The 20,396-nt window shown below is 46.4% G+C and overlaps 1 protein-coding gene across 9 annotated transcripts in view; it reads right to left on the reverse strand.

Moving 5' to 3' along the window:
* Window positions 1-20,396, reverse strand: part of GRAMD1B (GRAM domain containing 1B) — a 186,446-nt gene that overhangs the window by 51,630 nt on the left and 114,420 nt on the right. The window contains exon 1 of one of the 9 annotated variants that reach the window (XM_084782048.1): window positions 2,336-2,673. The exons of the other annotated variants lie outside the window; for them this stretch is intronic. Within the exon in view, the coding sequence (XP_084638174.1) occupies window positions 2,336-2,385 (50 nt within the window). The 5' untranslated portion in view covers window positions 2,386-2,673. Of the gene's footprint in view, window positions 1-2,335; window positions 2,674-20,396 lie in introns of those variants that run through there. 9 annotated transcript variants of the gene reach the window in all.

The following is a 20,396-nucleotide window of genomic DNA, read 5'->3' on the forward strand; positions in this document are numbered from 1 at the left end:
CTTCCTACCAAAGTTCTTCCCCCAGCCTCCCCTCCCAGGAGTCATAATATAAATCTAATTTCTTTTCTGAGCAGAATTTTCATAGCACTCCATGCTTCTCTTACAGGCTCTGACCCCTTACAATAACATGACAGTGGCTTCCTCAGCCACTGGCTGGGCTCGCTGTCCTCTGACCTGGAATCTAGTTGATCACAGCCCCTATATCCTGGTGAGCCCAGACACGGCTGTGATTCCGAAGAAGTGGTCCAACAGACTCAGAATAGAGCAAAGTGATCGCCTCCCGTGTACTTTGGAAATCGGAGCGCAAACCTATTTTTGGAGCCATCTTCTGAATCAGGGAAATCTAGAATTAGTCATTTTCTCTTTTGGGCCTCTGGGTACTTGCTTTACCTCATCCTTGCTAAGGGTAGGGATGTCTACACGTGTTACATGCTGATGTACATCCCTACAAGGAGCTCACCCACTCACCACTTCCCCTCACCAGGCAGGGCCCGAGTTCCGGTGCGCCGATGAAGTCACCAGCTCTTATTCTCAACTGCTGATAGGGTTATATCTCTAAGCTAGATGCAAAAACCAGGGACCTTCGATTCTTATCTGGATGGATTCATAGATTTTTATATTTTTAAGTCGTTTTTACAACAAATCAAAAGATTTTGTAGCATGTTAAACTTTCGGGGATTCAGAGAAATGTTTTATTGTGACACACCTGTCCTCACTTCCCCAGAGAGACTCCCAATGTCTGAGATAGACTCATGTCTCTGTCAGAGACCAAGGGGTCCACAAAGCCTAAGTAAGACTAACACTGTGCAACTCGTAAAGATTTTTTTTTTTCTGTGAGTCCATTTTTCTCCTGGGTCCTCAGACAAAACCTGTGCTTGACAAGAGTACTACACACAACACTGGCAGTGCTGCTTGTTTGCTCTCTGTGGCAGCAGGAATTTTTAGGGCCAGGAGAGTCAGGCAGCGGGTAAGACGACAAAAGTTTCTACAGTTCCTTCTGTCCTCACTGGATACCATCTCAGATCCCTCCCTGTCTAACAAGTTAACCTCATCAGCAGGTTCGCATCGGCCACCAACAAGCTCTTCAGGAGTTACTTTCTATCCGTGGCCTTGATACTGTCACTCTCCTGCCCTAGGAAGCTCGAAACACCCCATTTCTCTGTCTCTTCTTCCAAGGCCAGCTTTTCTCATGCCGGTCCCAGACTTCTCTAAACTGCGTAATGCTCCCAACCATCCAAGGTTAGCTGTCAGGAGGCAAGGACCAGAGCAGTCTTACTAGGGAATGTCAGAGAAAGCAGAGATTGCTCTCCCCCTCCCCTACCTGCACCCCCACACACACACCTGCACCCCCATCCCTGGCTGAACTCTTGGCTGAGGTCAGAGGAGATGAGTGACTTCCTCAACCCCATCACTGCCACTTCTCTGAATCACGTTAATAACTAACAATGCAGAGAGGTGTGGGGGAGTGAGACCCTGCCACTGGGTGTCTATTTTCTGAAAACATATGGCAGATCCCTAAACCAAGCGCCAGCTAAGTCACAGGGGAAAAAAAGCAAGCTCCTTTATGTCTGAATCTCAAGCTGCCTGCATCCACTCTCACCCTCTCCTTCCGTTGGCCAAATCCATATGCCACTTGGTCCTCTCCCTTTGGGATAAGCATAATCTGTCCCTATCTTCCTGGCCCCTGCTCTTGTCACCTCCTACCCACAGGAAGTCAGTGGGTGGGGAACCGGAGCACATGGCCTGTCTGTCCAGCCTCCCCCAGCAGCTCCTGGCCACCTCTATGACGCACCATTAATTCCATCTCCTGACCTCTTATCTCAAGTCAGACAGCTCCTACTAAGTCTTGCTGGCAAAGAGGACATCATCAAGTTCCATTCCCGCCCCTGGGCCACTTCTCAGTGCTGGACCACTCAGCCTAGCCCAGCCAGTGCTCTTAGTGAGAGCTGGGGAGGATGGAAGAGAGGAGAAGAGGCCAGGAGGGGAAAGAATGTGGCATCTCCGCAGCATGATGTCACACTGGCTGCTTCCTTGATCCCCGAACAGAGAACAGAAGCAATCAACATGGACTCCAGATTTCCTCTGCCACTGAGGCTCTGTGTGTTCTTGGCAGCCCTGAGCAGCCAGCGTCTCACTTGGAGAAAGCACACAACCAGACAGACGGACCGGTCCATGCTCCAGGCCCCCAGAGCCCCCACCCTACTCCAGGACATAGCCACCCACTTTCCAAAATTCCCACAAGGAAACAAAGATAGACACACACACATACACACACACACACACACACACACACACACACACACACACACAAGCGTCAGCACGAGGTAGCACTAACCTGGAAGCCATTAGGAACGGAGCAGAGTGCAGTGCAGAAAACTCATTCATTCATGCATTGGGCAGTGGGGGTGGGGGCGGGGAGCAGGAGCCCTGAGGAGGTTGGAGGGCACTCACCTCCATGCCTATCCAAAAGCCCTGTGTCTACTGGGGAGGGGACTGGGAGAACACAGCTTACATAGGCTGGGGGCGCTCTCCTGCTCTGCTGTTTCGTACTGCTCTGGAATTTTAAGCATGGCACCCTTTTATTTTCTTTTCCCCCCACCTCCCTCTGTGGCTGTTATTTGGTGTGGCCATGCAGCGGCAGAAGTCCCTTTGCGTTCTCTCTCTCTCTCTCTCTCTCTCTCTCTCTCTCTCTCTCTCTCTCTCTTCTCTGTCTCTCCTTCCCTCCCTCCCTCCCTCTCCGACTCCCTCACAGACAGCTGTTCTAAGCTCTGGCACGCAGGCGCACAGGCGGCAGACACACACCCTCTCTCCAGCAGGAACGAACACACACACAGAGAGAGAGAGAGAGAGAGAGAGAGAGAGGGAAAGAGAGAGGGAGAGAGAGAGAGAGAGCCTGCCGGTTTACATAATGCAACTCTTTGGTGCAGTCAGCTTGCCAGCTCTCAATTATTCATGCCAGCTTGGAGGGCAGAGCTACTCGGGCTGCAAGCGTTATTTCCTCTTCATCCCCAAATCTGACAAAACACAAGATGATGCTCCTGGGAGCCTCTGCTCCCTTCGCTGTCACCGATTATTTCCCAGGTGTTGCCTATTAGGTCAACTTGTATCAAGGAGGTGACGCTAAGTAAAAACACAGGTGCTGGGCTGCAAATAGAAGCTTGCGTCCTTCATAGGATGACAGCTGCTCTCCCTGCCTGAGCCCTGGGAATAGAGAGAAAGAAGACAGCACTGGAGACCAAAACCTGCACGAGAAGATGGCTGAGGATTGTTCAAGACAGCACCTCGTGGAAATATGAGGCACAGGAAGGAATGTCAGCTGCCCAAGCAGGTCAGACTCTCACAGACAGAAGATGAACACCCACACTTGCCATCATGACAAAGTGGGGTCACCTGAGTTTTCACATTCTAAGCTGCACCTCTTAAAACCACACTCTCTTCACTGAGATGCGGCTTCAGTCCTCACACAAGCCCCAGGAGAACGTCTGTCTGCTGTCCCATTCAGTCACTGTGCGAACAGGTATCTTTCCAACCACTCAATTGAGGTTTTTTTGTTTTGGTTTGGTTTTTTGAGACAGAGTTTCTGTGCAGCCTTGGCTGTCCTAGACTTGCTTTGTAGACCAGGCTGCCCTCAAACTCACAGAGATCCTCCTGCCTCTGCCTCTGGAATGAGTGCTGGGATTAAAGGTGTGCACCACCACTCCCAACCACTCACTGTTTGCAAAGCACCTATTCGTATGAAGTGATTCGGTTCTCCAGGCAGCCTGACAAGGCTGACAAGCCACCTGAGAAGGCTCATGCTCGGCCCTGGAGAAAGAAAAGGTACTATGGCAAGGCGGGCACTGTTCACGTGAGAACCGTCCCTCATAGCCTTGTGTGTTTGACTGCTTGTTTCCCAGCTGTTGGCTCAGTTTTAGAAGAACAGAGAACCTTCTAGGCCTAGGGCCTAGGCCCACAGGGTTAAAAGGGTTATAGGCTGGCTCCAGTTTTGGCTTGAGATCTTTGCTTCCTGATTGACCAACTATGAACAGACTATATCATAGGCTCTCAGTGCCACGGAGCTGCCTGCCACCATGATGCCTTCCTGGCCACAACGTACTGCATCTCTTCTGACTTTGGACCAGAGCAAATTCTTTTTCCCTTAAGTTGCTTCCTGTCAAAATTTCCATCACAGTACACGGTAAGGAAGTGATGCAGAGGCTGAATCGGCAAGCCTTCACAGTCATCAGCCACCTGGGCTAGTGTTCCATTGCTGCAATAAAATATTGAAAGTGAGCAACTTAAGGGAAGAGAGGTTTTTCTTTGGCTCCTTTTCAGAGGTTTTAAACTCTTGGTCACTGGTCCTGAATCCTGGCACACCGTGGAAGAGTAAGAAACATGGATGTCAGGAAGCAAAAACAAAGGAAGTGGCTGGGGTCCTGAAATTGCCTTCCGTGATCACACTTCCTCAACAAGGCCCTACCTCCCAAAGTACCAGTGGCCACTCCTTCATTGTGCGGGCTTTTGGGGGACGTTTCAGATCCACACCACAGTAGCCCTATCCAATGCCCTATGCATGCTTGTAATGTTTGGAGAACTACCGTCTACCGAGGGAGGCAGAAAGGGAAACCCAACTCCGGATTAAAAAACACAAGCGATTACTACTACATTCCAAACTTTAATCCCTTGACATTCTGACTTAGCGGCTCCGTGAGAATGCTGTGTCTGTTTTTTTTTTTTTCTGATGCCTGCACTTGCTTTCTTAGAACCTCAACCAGTGCCAATGGGCTGACAGACATGTTCTCGCTCTCTGGGTCTTCCTTGGAGATGGTACTTGTCCATCTGCTCTCGGTGTACAGGAGAATACGCTGGAAGTGAATAATCGCTCTGACCCACTGACGGCTCCTTATCCTGCTCATCAAGCTGAGCACTAATGCTTCTTGATCATCTGGTAGCAACAACAACAACAACAACAACAATGCCCTCCTCATTCTTTACATTGCTGGCCCTGCAGCCTCATCATGACAGGTCTTTTCAAGACTTTCCTTCTACACCCTGTGGATAGAGTAATGGGCTTGTGGGATCAAAAGAGCAGGGGAGGGGCTGGAGAGATGGCTCAGTAGTTACCAGAACTGGTTTGTTCCTCTAGAGGACCCGGGTTCAATCCCCAGCACAAACACATGGCAGCTCACAACTGTCTGTAACTCCAGTTTCAGGGCATCCATGGCACCAGGCATGCACGTGGTGCACATGTCTATGCAGGCAGGCAAATACATGAAATAAATAAATCTTTTTTTTTTAAAGCATATGAGTTTGGACTGTCTGGTCTCCCTTCAGTTTCTTTTATTTTCTTTTTCTTTTCTTTCTTTCTTTTTTTTTTTTTTTTTTTTTTTTTTTTTTTTTTTTTTGAGACAGGGTTTCTCTGTGTAGCCTTGGCTGTCCTGGACTCACTTTGTAGACCAGGCTGGCCTCGAACTCACAGCGATCCGCCTGCCTCTGCCTCCCAAGTGCTGGGATTAAAGGCGTGTGCCACCACACCCAGCCTCACGTCAGTTTCTTAGAAGAGTCTCAGTCCCAAAGAAAGGCAAACTAGCAATGCTGAGGGACACACACGGTCTTAACTCATTCCTCCTGCTTTGTCAGGAGCTTATCTCCTACCTGCCTCTTCTCTTACTCCAAAGAATAGCTTTGAACTTGGGTCAAATCTGAGTCCAAAATTAACATCTGGCTGTTTTCACCTGCAATCTTTAGTACAGCACTCTACCACCTGTCTCTGGAACTCAGTTTCTATATTTAAAAAAAAAAAAAAAAAAGGCCAACCTATGTATCACTTAAAAGATGATGAATCAAAATAGAGGCCCGTGAAAGCACCCACAAAGTGGGTGTATCCCCCACTGTGTCCCTTACAAACTGAAATATGTGACTCATGAGTCAAGTGGGAACGCTGTGTGCTTCCTGCTGGCGTTACCTCCTTAGAAAGGTCCCAGGCTCTCCCGTTCTTGCCTCGCCAGCCCATAGGAGTACTGGGGATGGCTAGTCAGAACCTCCACGCTGTGGAAAGCTACATCTGGACAGTAAGCAAGACAACCACGTCCTTCTCCAGTTCCTCACTACATGACTCAGCGCACTGAGCTGACTTTTCAGGGACTCTCCCATGTCTATTATAAAATACACAGATTCATCTTTCTCCTAGACTTAGCATGTTCATGGTTTATTTATACTAGTAACAATAGCAAAAAAAAAAAAAATCAGGGATAAGACAAGTGTAATTTCCACGGTGGGCTCTATCGAGTACCAACTTAATATTTTATATGAAGACATAACCACATGAAGCCTCAGATTTTGGGGTCTTTAATACAGTCACACAAAAAAACCCAACAAATCACCAGCATGTTCCTGCTCTGCCCAACATGGACATCATTCAGAAATTACATATCAAGTAACTTAGAGACCCTGATCAACTGTGTTATGGTGTGTAAGTTTTCCTTTCTTTATGGGAGCTCCTCATTCGCAGTAAGTGTAAGGTAATCTGCTAAGCATGTAATCCTACCAACAACATCAAAGATGGGTGCTCACAATCCCCACTTTTCAGATGACGTAAAAGGTAGGGCCCCATGGCTTTGCTATAGTTATGATAACCGATCAGCAGGGCGTCTATCTGAGTGCATCCAACCTGCCTTCTCACCATTCTACAGGAAAAGCAGCAGCTTTCTGAGCTGTTTCAAGGCCCACGCAACTTACCAACAGCATCTGTCAATCACACCGAGTCACCACGTGGCTAACAAGACTTCCACAGACAAGCACTGGCCTGAGTCAGTTTGCAGACATCAGCTAAGCTATAGGTACCCAAACGCCCGAACTGCTCTTCTATAAATTAATTTAGGAAACTGAGGCAAAAGTTAGTTGCCTTTCCTGAATTAAACCTTTCCCAGAGAAATAGCCAACACCAGCCACGTTCCCAAAGAAAATGAGGCTTCTCAGAGGCCTCTGCAGTACTGAAAGCACATTCCAGGCAGCACTCTGGAGAAATAAAAAGGTGTGTCTGCAAATCCTCTTGACCCAAATAGTCTGACTGAACTCAGCAATATTCAAATTGTTTCGGTATAAAGAAGGTTACTGTCCGCACAGGATATTGTTCACAACCAGTGCTTAATTGTTGTTGACAAGAATGGAAAGCCGAGATCACAGGATGAGTCTCATTATATCTGTGAATGTTATTTGCATCACAATGAAGACTTTTTCCAGAGGAAGCACTCAAGCATTATGATTGGACCTGATTTTGTGGGACGATATAGAATGATACGGGGGAAAAAAAAAGAATTTGATTGTCTTATGTCATCATCCCAGGCGTGAGGGCTTCTGTAAAGCACAGACAGACATCTGGAGCCCTCCTGAAGGATGCTCGATATGTCAAAGACAGAAGAAGGAAGGCCTGAGACTTACAAAGAATCTTTCCAATGCTACAGACAAGGATAAGAATTTCACAAAATTTGCTATAAATTATAAAGCTGTTTATTTCACTGTTTAGAAAGTTGTGCAGCAGAAGCCTGGCCTCAATCCAAATCAATTTTCTTACCATTCTTTGCTACTTCCATAAATACCTACTAAAAAAAAAAATTAAGCCATTTGATAATGTAATTTGCTGTAGCGTTCTGAAGCGCAAAACATTTTGAAAGATTTGTCTCACTGTTTCTTCTTTGGCCAGTTATCAAGGGTTTTTTTGTTTTGTTTTGTTTTTTGTTTCTTTTGTTTTGTTTTGTTTTTTGCCCTTTGGCTCTAAATTCACCCTTCTTTGCCCTGCCTTGTGATGGTGAAGCTCTTCCCTGATGCATTCCTCCTTTGAAAGCAGAAACAGCATTAGGTCTTGCCAGTAGGGGGTGCCAGAGAGATGTTACAAGTAAATGTCCCTTACAGGAACCCAGTGGGCAGTTTCCAAATGAAATGCCTTGCAGCATCTCAAGAACCTTCTACAGACATCGAGCCTGAACCACACACACCCGCTTGGAGAGGCTCAGCCTAAGTCTTGGGCTAGGACCCTCTTACAAGGCTAACTCTTCAACTGGCCCTCTGCTTCTAACTCCTATACTGTGACTGTTATTCCTGTGACTTTTTATTTTTCTCTTTGCCTTTAAAAAAATACATGTTAGTGATTCTTAATACTAACTTCACTGCTCAAATTATTGGCACCGTTTCTATCTGCTGATTGGGCTCCACTGATCTTAAGTTCGTGTGTGTGTGTGTGTGTGTGTGTGTGTGTGTGTGTGTGTCTGCGTGTGTGTGTGTCTGCTCTGGCCATCTGGCACTCTATTCAGAATATTGCAGGTTTTATAAATACTGACGCAGGAAAACCAGTGTCCCCTAAGTCTCCACTATGCCCTCCCCGAGCTCCACGCGGACTCCACAAGAGCTGAGCTAGGAGTGTGCAAATGAGAACACTGATGGACTCCAACCTAACTGTCGGCCACAGCCCCTTGTTAATACACCTTCACAGCAGGGTGCCTCCATAATAAAAACCTGAAGCAAGAAATCTCTCAAAGGATGGTAGGGGAAGATGCTGATGCTGGAGACCCATGTGGTTATATTATAGCACTAAGTCAAGTGTCCATCGGTAACTTCATGGACTAGGGGACACGGATGAATGGAAGCTTTCCCTAGGACCATATATAGCAACATAGACACGGACTGGTGAACCCCTGCTTCACTCTAGCCCACTGGGGACAGGGATTGCACAGTAGGCGCTTTTACACATCAGTCAAATCCTGATGCACCGTGAATACACACACCACAATTCTTAGAGCTTTATTCAAACAAAATTAATGGTGCCTGTATAACTGCTTTGTATTTTCTAGATATTCATAACCATTAATTCTAGGTTTTTCTAGGTTTCCAGCCAGGATCAATGTCAGATCCACTGAATGGCTGCAGACCTGCTCTTCCCATTTGCTGCATTCTGAGCCATTGCACCGCCTGGGTCTTCTCCCACTCCGATGAAGTCAGAATGCTGGGGGAAGGGAATCAGGCATCAGTACTCAACAAGGTCACTGAGGGATGACAATGTGACACAGCTCAGGGGTCACTGGTCTAAACAATTCTAAGCTAATCTGCTAGTAAAATATAAAATTTCTTCAAATCTGTATCTTGAAGTGAAAAACAATTAAAATTCTATGACATTTTCCTACTTTTTCTATGATTTTCCACAGAATAAGACATAATATGAGAAAGTGATGGGCCATCCTTTGCTTGTCTGGGAACTTAATGAAGGGCACACTGGGTTATATCTCATTTAATCTTATTATTTCAATTTCACAGCAGAGAAAATTGAGTCAGCAGGACCCAGAACTGTTCTGTGTGTTTATTAGCTATGCCGAGATGGCACTTACCAAGGTCTAAAGACTTAAACTTAAAACGGTCAAGACCTAATATGTTTCTGTTCCCTGACTTTCAGATTTTTATTTCATTCCCATTCTATTTGCTCCTTTTGGTTTTTAATTTTGCTCTGGCTAAGTGTAGTGGTGTTCAGAAACGCTTTGGAAAAGATGAGGAAGATTCTTTTCTTCTGTATCCAAATTGATCATTCGGCGACACCAAGGAAGACTCTATACAGTGTTCTGATCCCAAGAAAAAGCACAGGGTCCCACCAGGACCAGAAAAAGTATTAGGTCATATGTAGGGAAAGAAAAAAAAAATGAGACTGGAGAACACAGAGACAAAAGATCTTGTGGTCGGGATCCTATAGGAAGCTCATGATGGCCCTGTCTGTCGTTGTGGAATCCAGGAGCAACTTAGAGAACTCATATGAAACGAATGGAGTAGGAAGTATAGAGTGGGGCAGTAGTGAGTGGGGCTGGGGAGCTCGAGGGCGGGGCGCAGTTTCACTTAATAGAGAGCATCCTAAAGCAAGCCGTTGTCCATACAGGTAACTGAAATCGTCCATGAACCAAGAACTTGAAGAGCGTTAAAACTTGCACAGATAACTAACCTTTTTTCCTCTGTGTAGCCGTAGTTTTCCTGGACCAGGCTGGCCTGGAACCCACAGGCCTGCTTCTGCCTTCCCCGAGTGCTGGGATTAAAGGTGTGTGCCACCACACCTTGCTTAACCCATTGTTTTTTTGTTGTTGTTGTTCTGCTTTGTTGTTTGTTTGTTTGTTGTTTTTCAAGATAGGGTTTTTTCTGTGTAACCCTCACTGTCTTGGAACTCACTCTGTAGACCAGGCTGGCCTTGAACTCATTAGAGATCTGCCTGCCTCAGCCTCTGTGTCTCAAGAGCCTGGGACTAAAGGTGTGTGCCACCAGGACATGGCTAACTAACCCACTTTTTGCTGCTGCTGCTGCTGCTGCTGCTGCTGCTGCTGCTGCTGCTGCTGCTGCTGCTGTTGTTTGGGTTTTGGTTTTTCGAGACAGGGTTTTTCTATGTAGCCCTGGCTGTCTTGGAACTCACTCTGTAGACCTGGCTGGCCTCGGACTCACAAAGCTCCGCCTGCCTCTAACCAGCCTATTCTTAACGATACAAAGTAAAGTCAACAGAATTTGCCCACATCCCAGGGATGAGATGGGAAGAGTTTAAATAATAACAACATAAACAACTTAATTGAACGATCCATCATTGTGGACAGTCAGCTATATTACCAGCATCCACTTCCTATGTGTGGCTCTATCTCAGCACACACACACACAGACACACACACACACACACACACACACACACACACACACACACACACCATCCTTTGAGTGACTCAGGATGAAGACATCAAAACAGTGTGCTGAGCCTGAGTCCCTAGAATAATGTGGGGATACAACAGCAGGGAGGTTACCTGGCAGGCTACTGTTTTCCTTAATGCATCAGCTACCCTGACACCTGCCCAGAGCAATCAATGACTGCAGATGCCTCACACACAACTGAATTCCTCTTAGAGAACTTCCCTTCACCGTAAGTAGCAGCCTCACCCAAGCCCCTGCCTGTCCCCAAGGACAGACCACCTCTACCTGCCTGGATACTAGAACTACCTTTGTCTAGGTTTGTGATGGCTCTCGGCTCGGCTCAGCTCGGGAGCTTTCACAGCACTCGCTAAAGCCTATTCCAGGCACAGGAAAGTTCAACCGCCTGCACCCCCAATCCTGACTCTCTCATATCCTCCCAACCAGAAAAATCATGGAGCTTGAGAACAGCTTTGCTTCCAAAAATAGTTCCCAATAAGCCCCCAACAGGCTCTTCTCTGGGTTTCCTAAAGGCTCTCATCCCATCATAAAGCATATACTAATTAGCACACAGGAATGTGTGTGAACAAAGAGTACGGAAGGGGCACAGCTAAAGCTGAAGGACAGGGTCAAACCCAAAGGCTTTTCACTCCATTGTCAAATGTCCTACCAGTAGGCAGGTGACCCTGCTGTGGCTCCCACTGCTCTGCCCACTCCAGGGTAGTAGGAAATATTAAGCTCCTTTCCAAATCACCTCTCTGCAGAGGTGACTGGCCTCTTAATACCAGATTAAGGTCTTAAACAGGGAAGCCCACTTGCTGGGTGCCCCATTTAAGATGCTGACATGTGCCTAAGAACGGGCCTCAAGTCCCTGCTGCCACTGGCCCAGAGCTTATGCAATAGGTCCAATAGATCCGTCCCTTCCATCTTCCTATACCCAAATGCCACTGACTCTCCTAGTTTCAGGAGCTAGTAGAGCGTACACCATGAAAACGGCATTAGTAGGCCCCTGGGCCACCTCGGGACCTTGGTTGGGGAGCCTAGGTGTACACACATGTAGATGTGCACACATGTGTCAATGTAGGAAAGGTAGTAGGTTCAGGACGACTTAGGAAGGAAGTCTTGTCAATGAGACAACCCAGTCCCCAGCTAGGGGCTTCTGTGTGCCATCTGACAAGTCTCAAATGGTTGGCTGATGAGTCAGCCTGCACAAAAGCCAGCTGGCAAGCCAAGCTGCAGCAAGCACTGCAAAGTATCCTTATCCAGCTCCCATTTGCTCTAGCACAGTATCTGGACAGACCTCAAGAAGGCTGTCACGTTGCAATACAGAGAGATATTTCCCTAGATTCAATGCACAGAGGTGGGAAAGTGCTGCCAATATGCCTGATACCCATGGGTGTATCGGGCTAGGTTAGCCACCAATGTAGAGGGTCCCTATCTACAGATGCCTTTTCTCGATGTGTACCTTTCACACACATGTGCACCTATAAAGTCATTCTCCCTCAAGGTGGCACCTGGGATGCTCAGATTATTGTCCCAAGGCAGGCTTCCCAGTGAGGAGCATGGTACGCACTAATCTCGGGCTAAGGGCAAAGTCACATGCCACAACCCAGCGTTCTCCTTGCAAGAAAACATCTACCCTTGTAGGATATGAACATGAAGTGATGTATCCTACCTTACTTACTCCGGGCCTCAGTTTATCTATACAAGAAAGGACTGAAGGGACTGGAGGAGTTGACCCCCTGAGTCATTTTTCCTCTAAAATTCCACATTCACGTTTGCTTTTTTTTTTTTTTTTTTTTTAACCTTTTCAAGTAATAAGAAGCACTTAAAAATGATCTGTTAGGCCATGGGATGTGAGGCAGAAGGCAGCCATACTGGCTTTTCCTACTTCCTCTCCTCTGAACACATCATCTCTACCCATCTGTCCACATCCTGTCTCTCCAGAGAGAATGGATAAAATGCCATTGTGATAGCTGTGGTGGGCACTCACCTCCAAATCCTTGACTCTGCTAGTCCAACCCAGGAGGGACAGAAGAGATCCAAGTAAACAGATCAGTAGTAAGGTAGTGAACCTGCCTGGTTTACAGGTTACTACCGAATAAGCCAGGACCTTCGGTAACACATTTCTACTCTAGTTCTGAAAGGAATGGGAAAGTCTAGTTTCAAATGTGGACATAATGGTCCACATGGACCAGAAGTATAACATGTGACAATAACTCACAACTCACAATGAGCCTCACTCCCTTAAGCAAGTGAGGGAATGCAAAAATCCTACCAGCATTGGCGGGAGCATGCCTAGAAAACATCACACTGCTTAAAGACGATGAGCAAGAGCCAGGCACTGTGGCACACGCCTGTAATCCCAGCACTCGGGAGGCAGAGGCAGGTGGATCTCTGTGAGTTCAAGGCCAGCGTGGCCTACAAAATGAGTCCAGGACAGCCAAGGCTACACAGGGAAACCCTGTCTCAAGAAACAAACAAACCAACAAAGACGGGCAAGACTGCATGGGTCTAGAAACTACTCTACACAGAAGAGGAAACTACAGACTTTTAGTCTAAGGGGATGCCTTAAAGGAAACCAGTTATCAAGTGTGTGAGTGGAAGCAGAGGGTGGGGGGAGAAATGGCATGTCAGGGTTGGAGTAGTAAAAGTACTACAGGAGTTTAGGCAGCCAAAGACTGCAGGAAGTGGGAGCTCCTGGTTCAAAACCAGGCTTTAAGTCCTCATTTTGGTCCAAATGACTTCCACAAAACCTAATATCACATGAGGCTGGACAGTGGCCAGCAGCTGAACATACTTAATGAGGCCGCAGAAGAGCAATGAACATAGGAACTCCTGGTTCCTGTATTGAAAACAACTAATACTTTCTACCTGCTTCTGTTTTGTAAATAGACCAAGACTTGGGGTCCTCCCTGCATTGTCAGGAGCCAGAAACGCATCCACAAAGCTCTGTCATGGAAAAGCTTTTTGACTTTCCAATATAATTCCTACCCAAAGCAGTTACCTTCTGTGAAGCTTCCTCTAAAGGGGCGCTAACCGAAGGTACAAAAGGAACAAAACTAATGGTATCTTTTCTATTAATCTCCGAAGGACTGAATACTCTTAACAAATGGGAGGAACAGAAACAACGTCAGTCTCCCAAAGCAGGTGGGCACACTGTGTCAATCAAGGATGCTCTGGCCATCACTGTGGGTCACAGAGAAAATGAGAGGTATCTAAACCCCCCCCCACCACCAGGAACAGAAATGGCCCTGTGCAGCTTCCTGGAAGCCTTATAAAATATGCTCAAGTGGGAGGGAATAGATGCTAAGGAAACACTGCCCACTGCCGGGCCCCTGCTTGCTGACATTTGTAATCAAGATGGAAAACAACCACGAGATGAGCTCTGCAGAGCTGGTTTGTTTTCTTCTAAATAACTGCAGTTAGCACACCAAACCCCTGATATCAAGATTATAAAATGCAGTTTAAATATGCCTCATGCAAAAGGTTTGAAGGATGTTGCTGGAGGTCCTGGGGGAAATCCCCAGTCTTGCCCCCAAAACGAGCATAAACAACACAAAAATACTTGGGGGCAGAAGCGTTTTTCACTTCAGATTTTTCCACATTTTGAAATGTTATTGTGGGTGGCTACATTGATGGTAGGACCCAAGCCTAAATAGACAGTTTGTTTTTGTTTCATTTAAATGAATGCATAGAGCTTACAGTTAACCCGGCATAGTGTTGTTGTTGTTATTGTTATTGTTGTTGTTGTTGTTGTTAGCACATCTGTATTTTTATCAGATGTGCTATTTTCAACCAGTGTTGCCGTGTCAACCCACAAAGTTTTGGGCTGTGGAGTTTCAGATTATGGGTTCTCAGTCTACGCTTCCAACTACATACATAGTGTTGGATGTCTCTATCTGACCAACAACCTTGTCCTAGTTCTGAGCATTCCCCCAGAATACCTTGGTGGGGAAAAAAAAAACATAAAGCAAAACCAAGCAAGTCTAGGCTAAGCATGCCTCTCCAAACTCCTCCCCTGGCGTGCATGTCCGTAAGCGTCTGCACAGATGTAACTACTGAGTAATTGATGTAAAATAAAATTATAGAGAACAGGGATAAAAAAGAAGCCTTGAGCTAGGTGCCAAGTGTGGGGGAAATCTGACAGGCTTGTGTTCAGCAAAGTAATGGTTGAGCAAAACCAAGAAGCTGTAGCAGAAATAGTTGTAAAGGGAACATGCTAAGAGAAAGCACCATTTTGGATCTACAGTGGCCAGTAGAGTGACACCTCACATGTAGCCTCAGGTACTAGCTACTTGCCCCCTCAGGGCATCCCTACTCCCCTCCCAGGCACCCCACCATCCTGCCTCTCTGGGGTTAGAAGAAGGTATCAAGGGTTAAACTGAACTCTGGGGAGTGAGCTGCCTGTGGATAGTAATTATAATACCTTGTATTTATGTCTAGCTATTTCTGGCCTGCAGCTTGTTTTCTCTTCCTTCAAGCCCCTCTGAAGAGGTCAGAGAGCCTTTATAGATGTGGTTTTCAGGGCCTTCCTGTGACACCCTTTCCAATGCTGCTGACATTGCCTGGAGGTGAGTATCCAGGACGGATTTCTCTCCCCACTTTGTCTGGAGGCCAAACGGTAGGCCCACCTCCACAGAACAAGCCACACCCTTTGACTGGCTCAGCCGGGAATTGCCAAAGCAAGGAAGACTTCCCCCATTTAAAGCTTTCTTAACCACGGGAGAGTTATTCAAAAGATGCTCTCGGGTGGAGTACAGGCTTCGATAGTTTTTAAATTCCCCAATGTTGCTGGGTGTGGTAGTGCACGCCTATAATCCACAGAGAAACGCTGCCTTGAACCACACATCCCCCCAATGTTGAGAAGGAAGTTTAGAGAGTTGAGAAATACATATACTAAATAATGATGTCACTGATTTTTGGTTGTTAATGTTCTTTTACATAAAAAGATTTAATCCCACAATTACTGTGTTGTGCTCTTTTGGATACTGAAGCTGCCTTATAGAAGTTTAGAGTTGTGTGCCTGTAACTTTAAGGAAACCTATTAACATGTATTTGCCTCTGAAAGGTTGTACTGTAGCATGAAGAACATGTTTAAATAAAAGATGGTTCTGAATCAAGCATAAAAAAAAAAAAAGGTGTTCTCAAGACGCATGCAATGTTTTCTACCCAAGCGCCAGCCCTGAAGAAAGTCAAACTTCATCCCCATCTTACAGTTGAAAAAACAGCAGCACGGATTGAATGGGAAACTTTCTGAAGAACTCAGAAACAGGAGTATAGGTGGGTCAGGAGTCCAATGCTGTGGACTAGGTCCAGAGAACCCATTCATAATTACTAATAAGAAGCTATAGTGGTGGTGGAGCACGCCTGCAATCCCAGCATTTAGGGGGCAGAAGCAGGAGGAGCTCTGAGTAGGAGGCCAGTCTGGTCTACAGAGTGAGTTCCTGGACAGCCAGAGCTACACAGAGAAATCCCTGCCTTGAAAAGCAAAAGGAAAAAAAAAAAAAAAGCTACCTGGCTGAAATTTAGGGGCCACGGTCACTGCGTGATTCTGGTGCCTAGCCTGGTCAGTCATTGGATAACTTCTGGGGGGCCCAGAAGTTCTAGAACTAAAGCCCAGCAGTTTAATAAGCATCTCAAGCTGGGAGCAGTGATGCACACCTGTGATCCCAGGACTTGAGGAACCAGCCTAGCCTACAAAATTGAGTCCAGGACAGCCAAGGCTACACAGAGAAATTCTGTCTTGACACCACTCCCCACCCCCCACACACAACCCCCCCAAAAAAAACAAGCATCTCAGGTGTTCAGTACAGGTGGTGCTGGTAAGGCACCTGGAGAAAAGCCACTTGTGTCCTTCACCTACCCCCACTACCTGGGGCAAGTAAACAGCTCATCGGGGACAAACTGGAGTCTATGGAGAGTTTTCTTTCCCTGGAGGAGGGAAGCTGATGGCCCAGTGTAGGCTATGCTGAAGTCAAGCCTTCGGATGTAGGGTAAGCAGGGCAGAGTGTATGACCCACAAGACAGCTCACCGTCCTTCCACACTTGACATGCTGCGCAGCAGAGGGGGAACACGCGGATGAAAATGGGAAAAGAAAAAAAAAGAGACTAGGCGGCCTGGGCCCTTCTCTCAGCACCAGAACAATGGCCTCTTCAAATCCCTGGCATCTGAGCTGGCAGTCAGCCACCAGGAAAGAAAAGAGTCTGCTGTCCCTTTAAGAACGCCCTCTCTCCACAAAGGTCAGAGATGCCTGCTAAGGCTGCCCAGGGGACTGCCCTGGCAACTCTGGGCCCTATATTCTGCTCCCCATCCTAGCTGATGATGGGGGGCAGTAGTCCTCTCAGAAGATGGCAGAGACCACCTGGGTGGCAGCTTCCACCCAGGCACAAGGCAGTGATAGAGCAGGAGCCCAAAAGCTCATGTGCTTCTCAAAATTCCCCTTCCAAGAAGAGTAAAAGGACAGGCTGGGCGAGGAAAGAGGAAAGGATGTTGGTAGGAGCGGGTAGTGGCACTTTAGGACAAGGCTTCTTATCCTTCAGATAGTTCCAGCCCTGCCACTTTATATGACCTTAGATGCCTCTCTTGATTTCCCACAGGCCTTAGGCTCTCTATAATTAATATTGGCACACAGGGAGCAATGAGAAAATATCTGAAACTAATATTATTCTGGCCTTTATATTGTTAGGGTAGTTCAGGTGGTCAGTGTGTCTTCAAGAGGCCCATTACCACACCATGATCCCACAAATAAGTTCCAAGAGAAATGGGCCTTCATTAAGAAAACTGCATGGCCTAATACAGACCATGATTTTCATGTTAAGATGACTCAAAATCAGACATCCACTGTCTATACAAGACAGGGCATGGCAATTATTTTCTGCAAAAGGATAGATACATATTCTGGCTTTGAAGACCAACTCAGCCCAAATGAATCAACTTCATTGTTATGGGGATGGGAGTGGCAAGCCATAGGGGGCATCTAAGTGAAAGATGTGGCCATGTCACAGTATAAGTGTATTAAGCAGACATCAAGGTGAAGATGACTGACTCCTGAAAGAAAGGACAACATTGATGGAGGAAGTGATGAAAGAGAGGACAAAAGACATGAAAGCCAATGCCTATTTCTTACTGTTCTAGTTTGGGACCACAAGGATATTAATTCCATGCTAACTAGTTGCAATGACTTCTTTTAATTTGAGATCTTGTCTTACTATGTAGCCAGACTAGTCTTGAACTTTTGATCCTCCTGCCTCAGCCTCCAGACAGACAACAGGTGGGTACCACCACACCATGGCTTCAGTGACTTCTCTCTGCTGGTTTCTTCAGCAATTATATTCAACATCTGTGCATACTCTCTCTTCCCCAACCCCCCACCCCAGCTCATCCATCCATCCATCCATCCATTCATCCATCCATCCATCCATTCATCCATCCATCCATCCATCCATCCATCCATCATCTACCTATCTCATTCTCTCTACCTCAAAGGCCTCTTGTTAGTGCCCTTTTGTGACCTTGGAGGTTCTCAGAAAGCAAAAACTCTTCCTTCAGATGACTTAAAGGTTGAAAGATTACCTCTCAAAATGTCTACCTCACCATTCTTCATGGTAGAGTACCCATCTCCTACCTAGATGCCCACATCCCAACAGATTGGACCCAGCCAATCTGTTCTTCCAGCTTCCAGAACAGCTATATACATAGTAGAGAATCCACGCGTATTGGAAATTCGTTGAGTCATTCTAGTAAAGGTGCCTGCAATGCTCAAGTTAAATCTTAGGGGAAAAAAAACCTTTCACCTCTGCCATGAGTGGAACTGGAAAGTCAGCAGAGAGGCAGCCATCAGTAGAGCCTCTTTGGCCTCTCGCACAGTTATTATTTCTAGCCCCCAGGTGTTTTCCCACCTGGGGGCTCAGGGCACTGAAAATGACTTTCCTGACTGTACAAACAATTTTCATATCAAAAGAATATGAGACGGAAAGGAAAGTGGGGGGGGGGGGGGAGACTGCAAAAATTTCAAAGCTTGCTCCCATCATTCTTTCCACGCAGTGAGCACAGCCATGAAGCTACCCTGTCCCTCATGTCCCGGCTCTCCTTCAAAGACCTGCTTCCAATTCCTCTTGCTTAAGCAGAGTTCCCTGATAAACACCTGCCTCCAATTTCCAACTCCCTGGCATCCTTAGAACTTCCCCAGTATAGTTCGTTCCTGCTAATGTACTTTATGCACGGCCTAGGAGCACCTACCGGCTGGGCCCTAGCCCTCAGCCTGCTGACTTCTCAGAACCCAAAGCTGCATTTTCCTTCCTCCATCCTCCTTTGGATCGTAGGCTAGGGGAGCACTCTCCAAAGACTTTTACACGAACAAAAGACTGTCCAGATAGAAGAGCTGCTGCTGTCTCTCGGTATCTGACCTCCTGGCACTCATTAGCTTTCCCCTTCACCCAACCTGTGTGGGATTCGTGTGTGCTATGTCCAGCTAACTGAAACAGGCATTATTAGACAGCTCATCCACAAGGAAAAGAGAGAACTTCAAAAAGGATGATGAAGAGGAGACTGTGAGCAGCTGACGGAAAGCGGTGGGCCTTACCACTTTGTAAAGGGAGAGTTTTTACCAAGCAGAGAGCCTGTGCTAGAGAAAAACACATGGGTGCCATAGAGAGCCCTTTCTCATCACACAACTGAAGACTGTCGGTCCCTTGTGCATTGAGACTGCAGGATTCCAAGTGTTGGCTGGGTTTATGACAGTGGGCATCACTGAATATCAAAACAGAATGAAGGCAGGAGTGATAGCACAGGCGTATACTTCTTTTACTTGAGAGATGAAGGTAAAAAATCAGGAGATCAAGGTCATCGAGACAATGCAGCAAGTTTGAGGCCAGACCCTGTGTCAAAACTCTACCATGCCACTTCCTCGGTAAAAGGCCAGTGTGCTAATTTATTTTTAATTGCATGTATATACCTAGGTAGGTGTGTGTGTGTGTGTGTGTGTGTGTGTGTGTGTGTGTGTGTGTGTGTTAGCACATACACATGCCAAAACACACATATGGAAGTCAGAGAACAACCTGTACCAAGGGCCTTGACCCATAAAGCCATCTCGTTGGCCCTAGTGTCTTAATTTAAAAGTAAAATCACAATTGGCTTCGGAGGAAGCACAGGTGACTCTACTCAAGGTTACGGAAGAACTTTCTGTGAATACTTCCTCACATAGAAACCACGAGGAGACGATTGGTCACATTAAAACCAACATCAGCATACCAAAATCTACCTGAAGTTTAAATACAGAAGAAACTCTACCAAAAAAAAAAATCCTCTCAACATGTCTAGCTAAGCATTGATAATAATAGCAATAAAAAGGCAAACCCATCAACAGAAAACTTGGCAAAGGACAAAACAGGTAGTTCACAGAAGAAATATAAACCAGAAAAGGGGAAACTAAAAACATGTAACCGACCATCAAAGAAATGCAAATCCACGCAGCTCTGAGACGCCACTTTTGGAAAACCAGATTGGCAAAGGCTGTAAAGATTGCTAACACCAAGAGTCGCACTCACAACCAACAGGTATGTGTGTAAGCTGAAACTGCCTCTCAGTAGCAATGTGGCTTGTGAATTAAAGCCTCTGGTCCAGAAATCTGGCTTCCGGATTTTGATCTGAAGAATATTAGTCATAACATTACTTTAAAGCTGAAAACTTAAAAATAACCTAAATGTTAAATACAAACGGA

This window comes from Acomys minous (assembly GCF_964271855.1).
Source record: "Acomys minous genome assembly, chromosome: 5".
Taxonomy (NCBI): Eukaryota; Metazoa; Chordata; class Mammalia; order Rodentia; family Muridae; genus Acomys; species Acomys minous.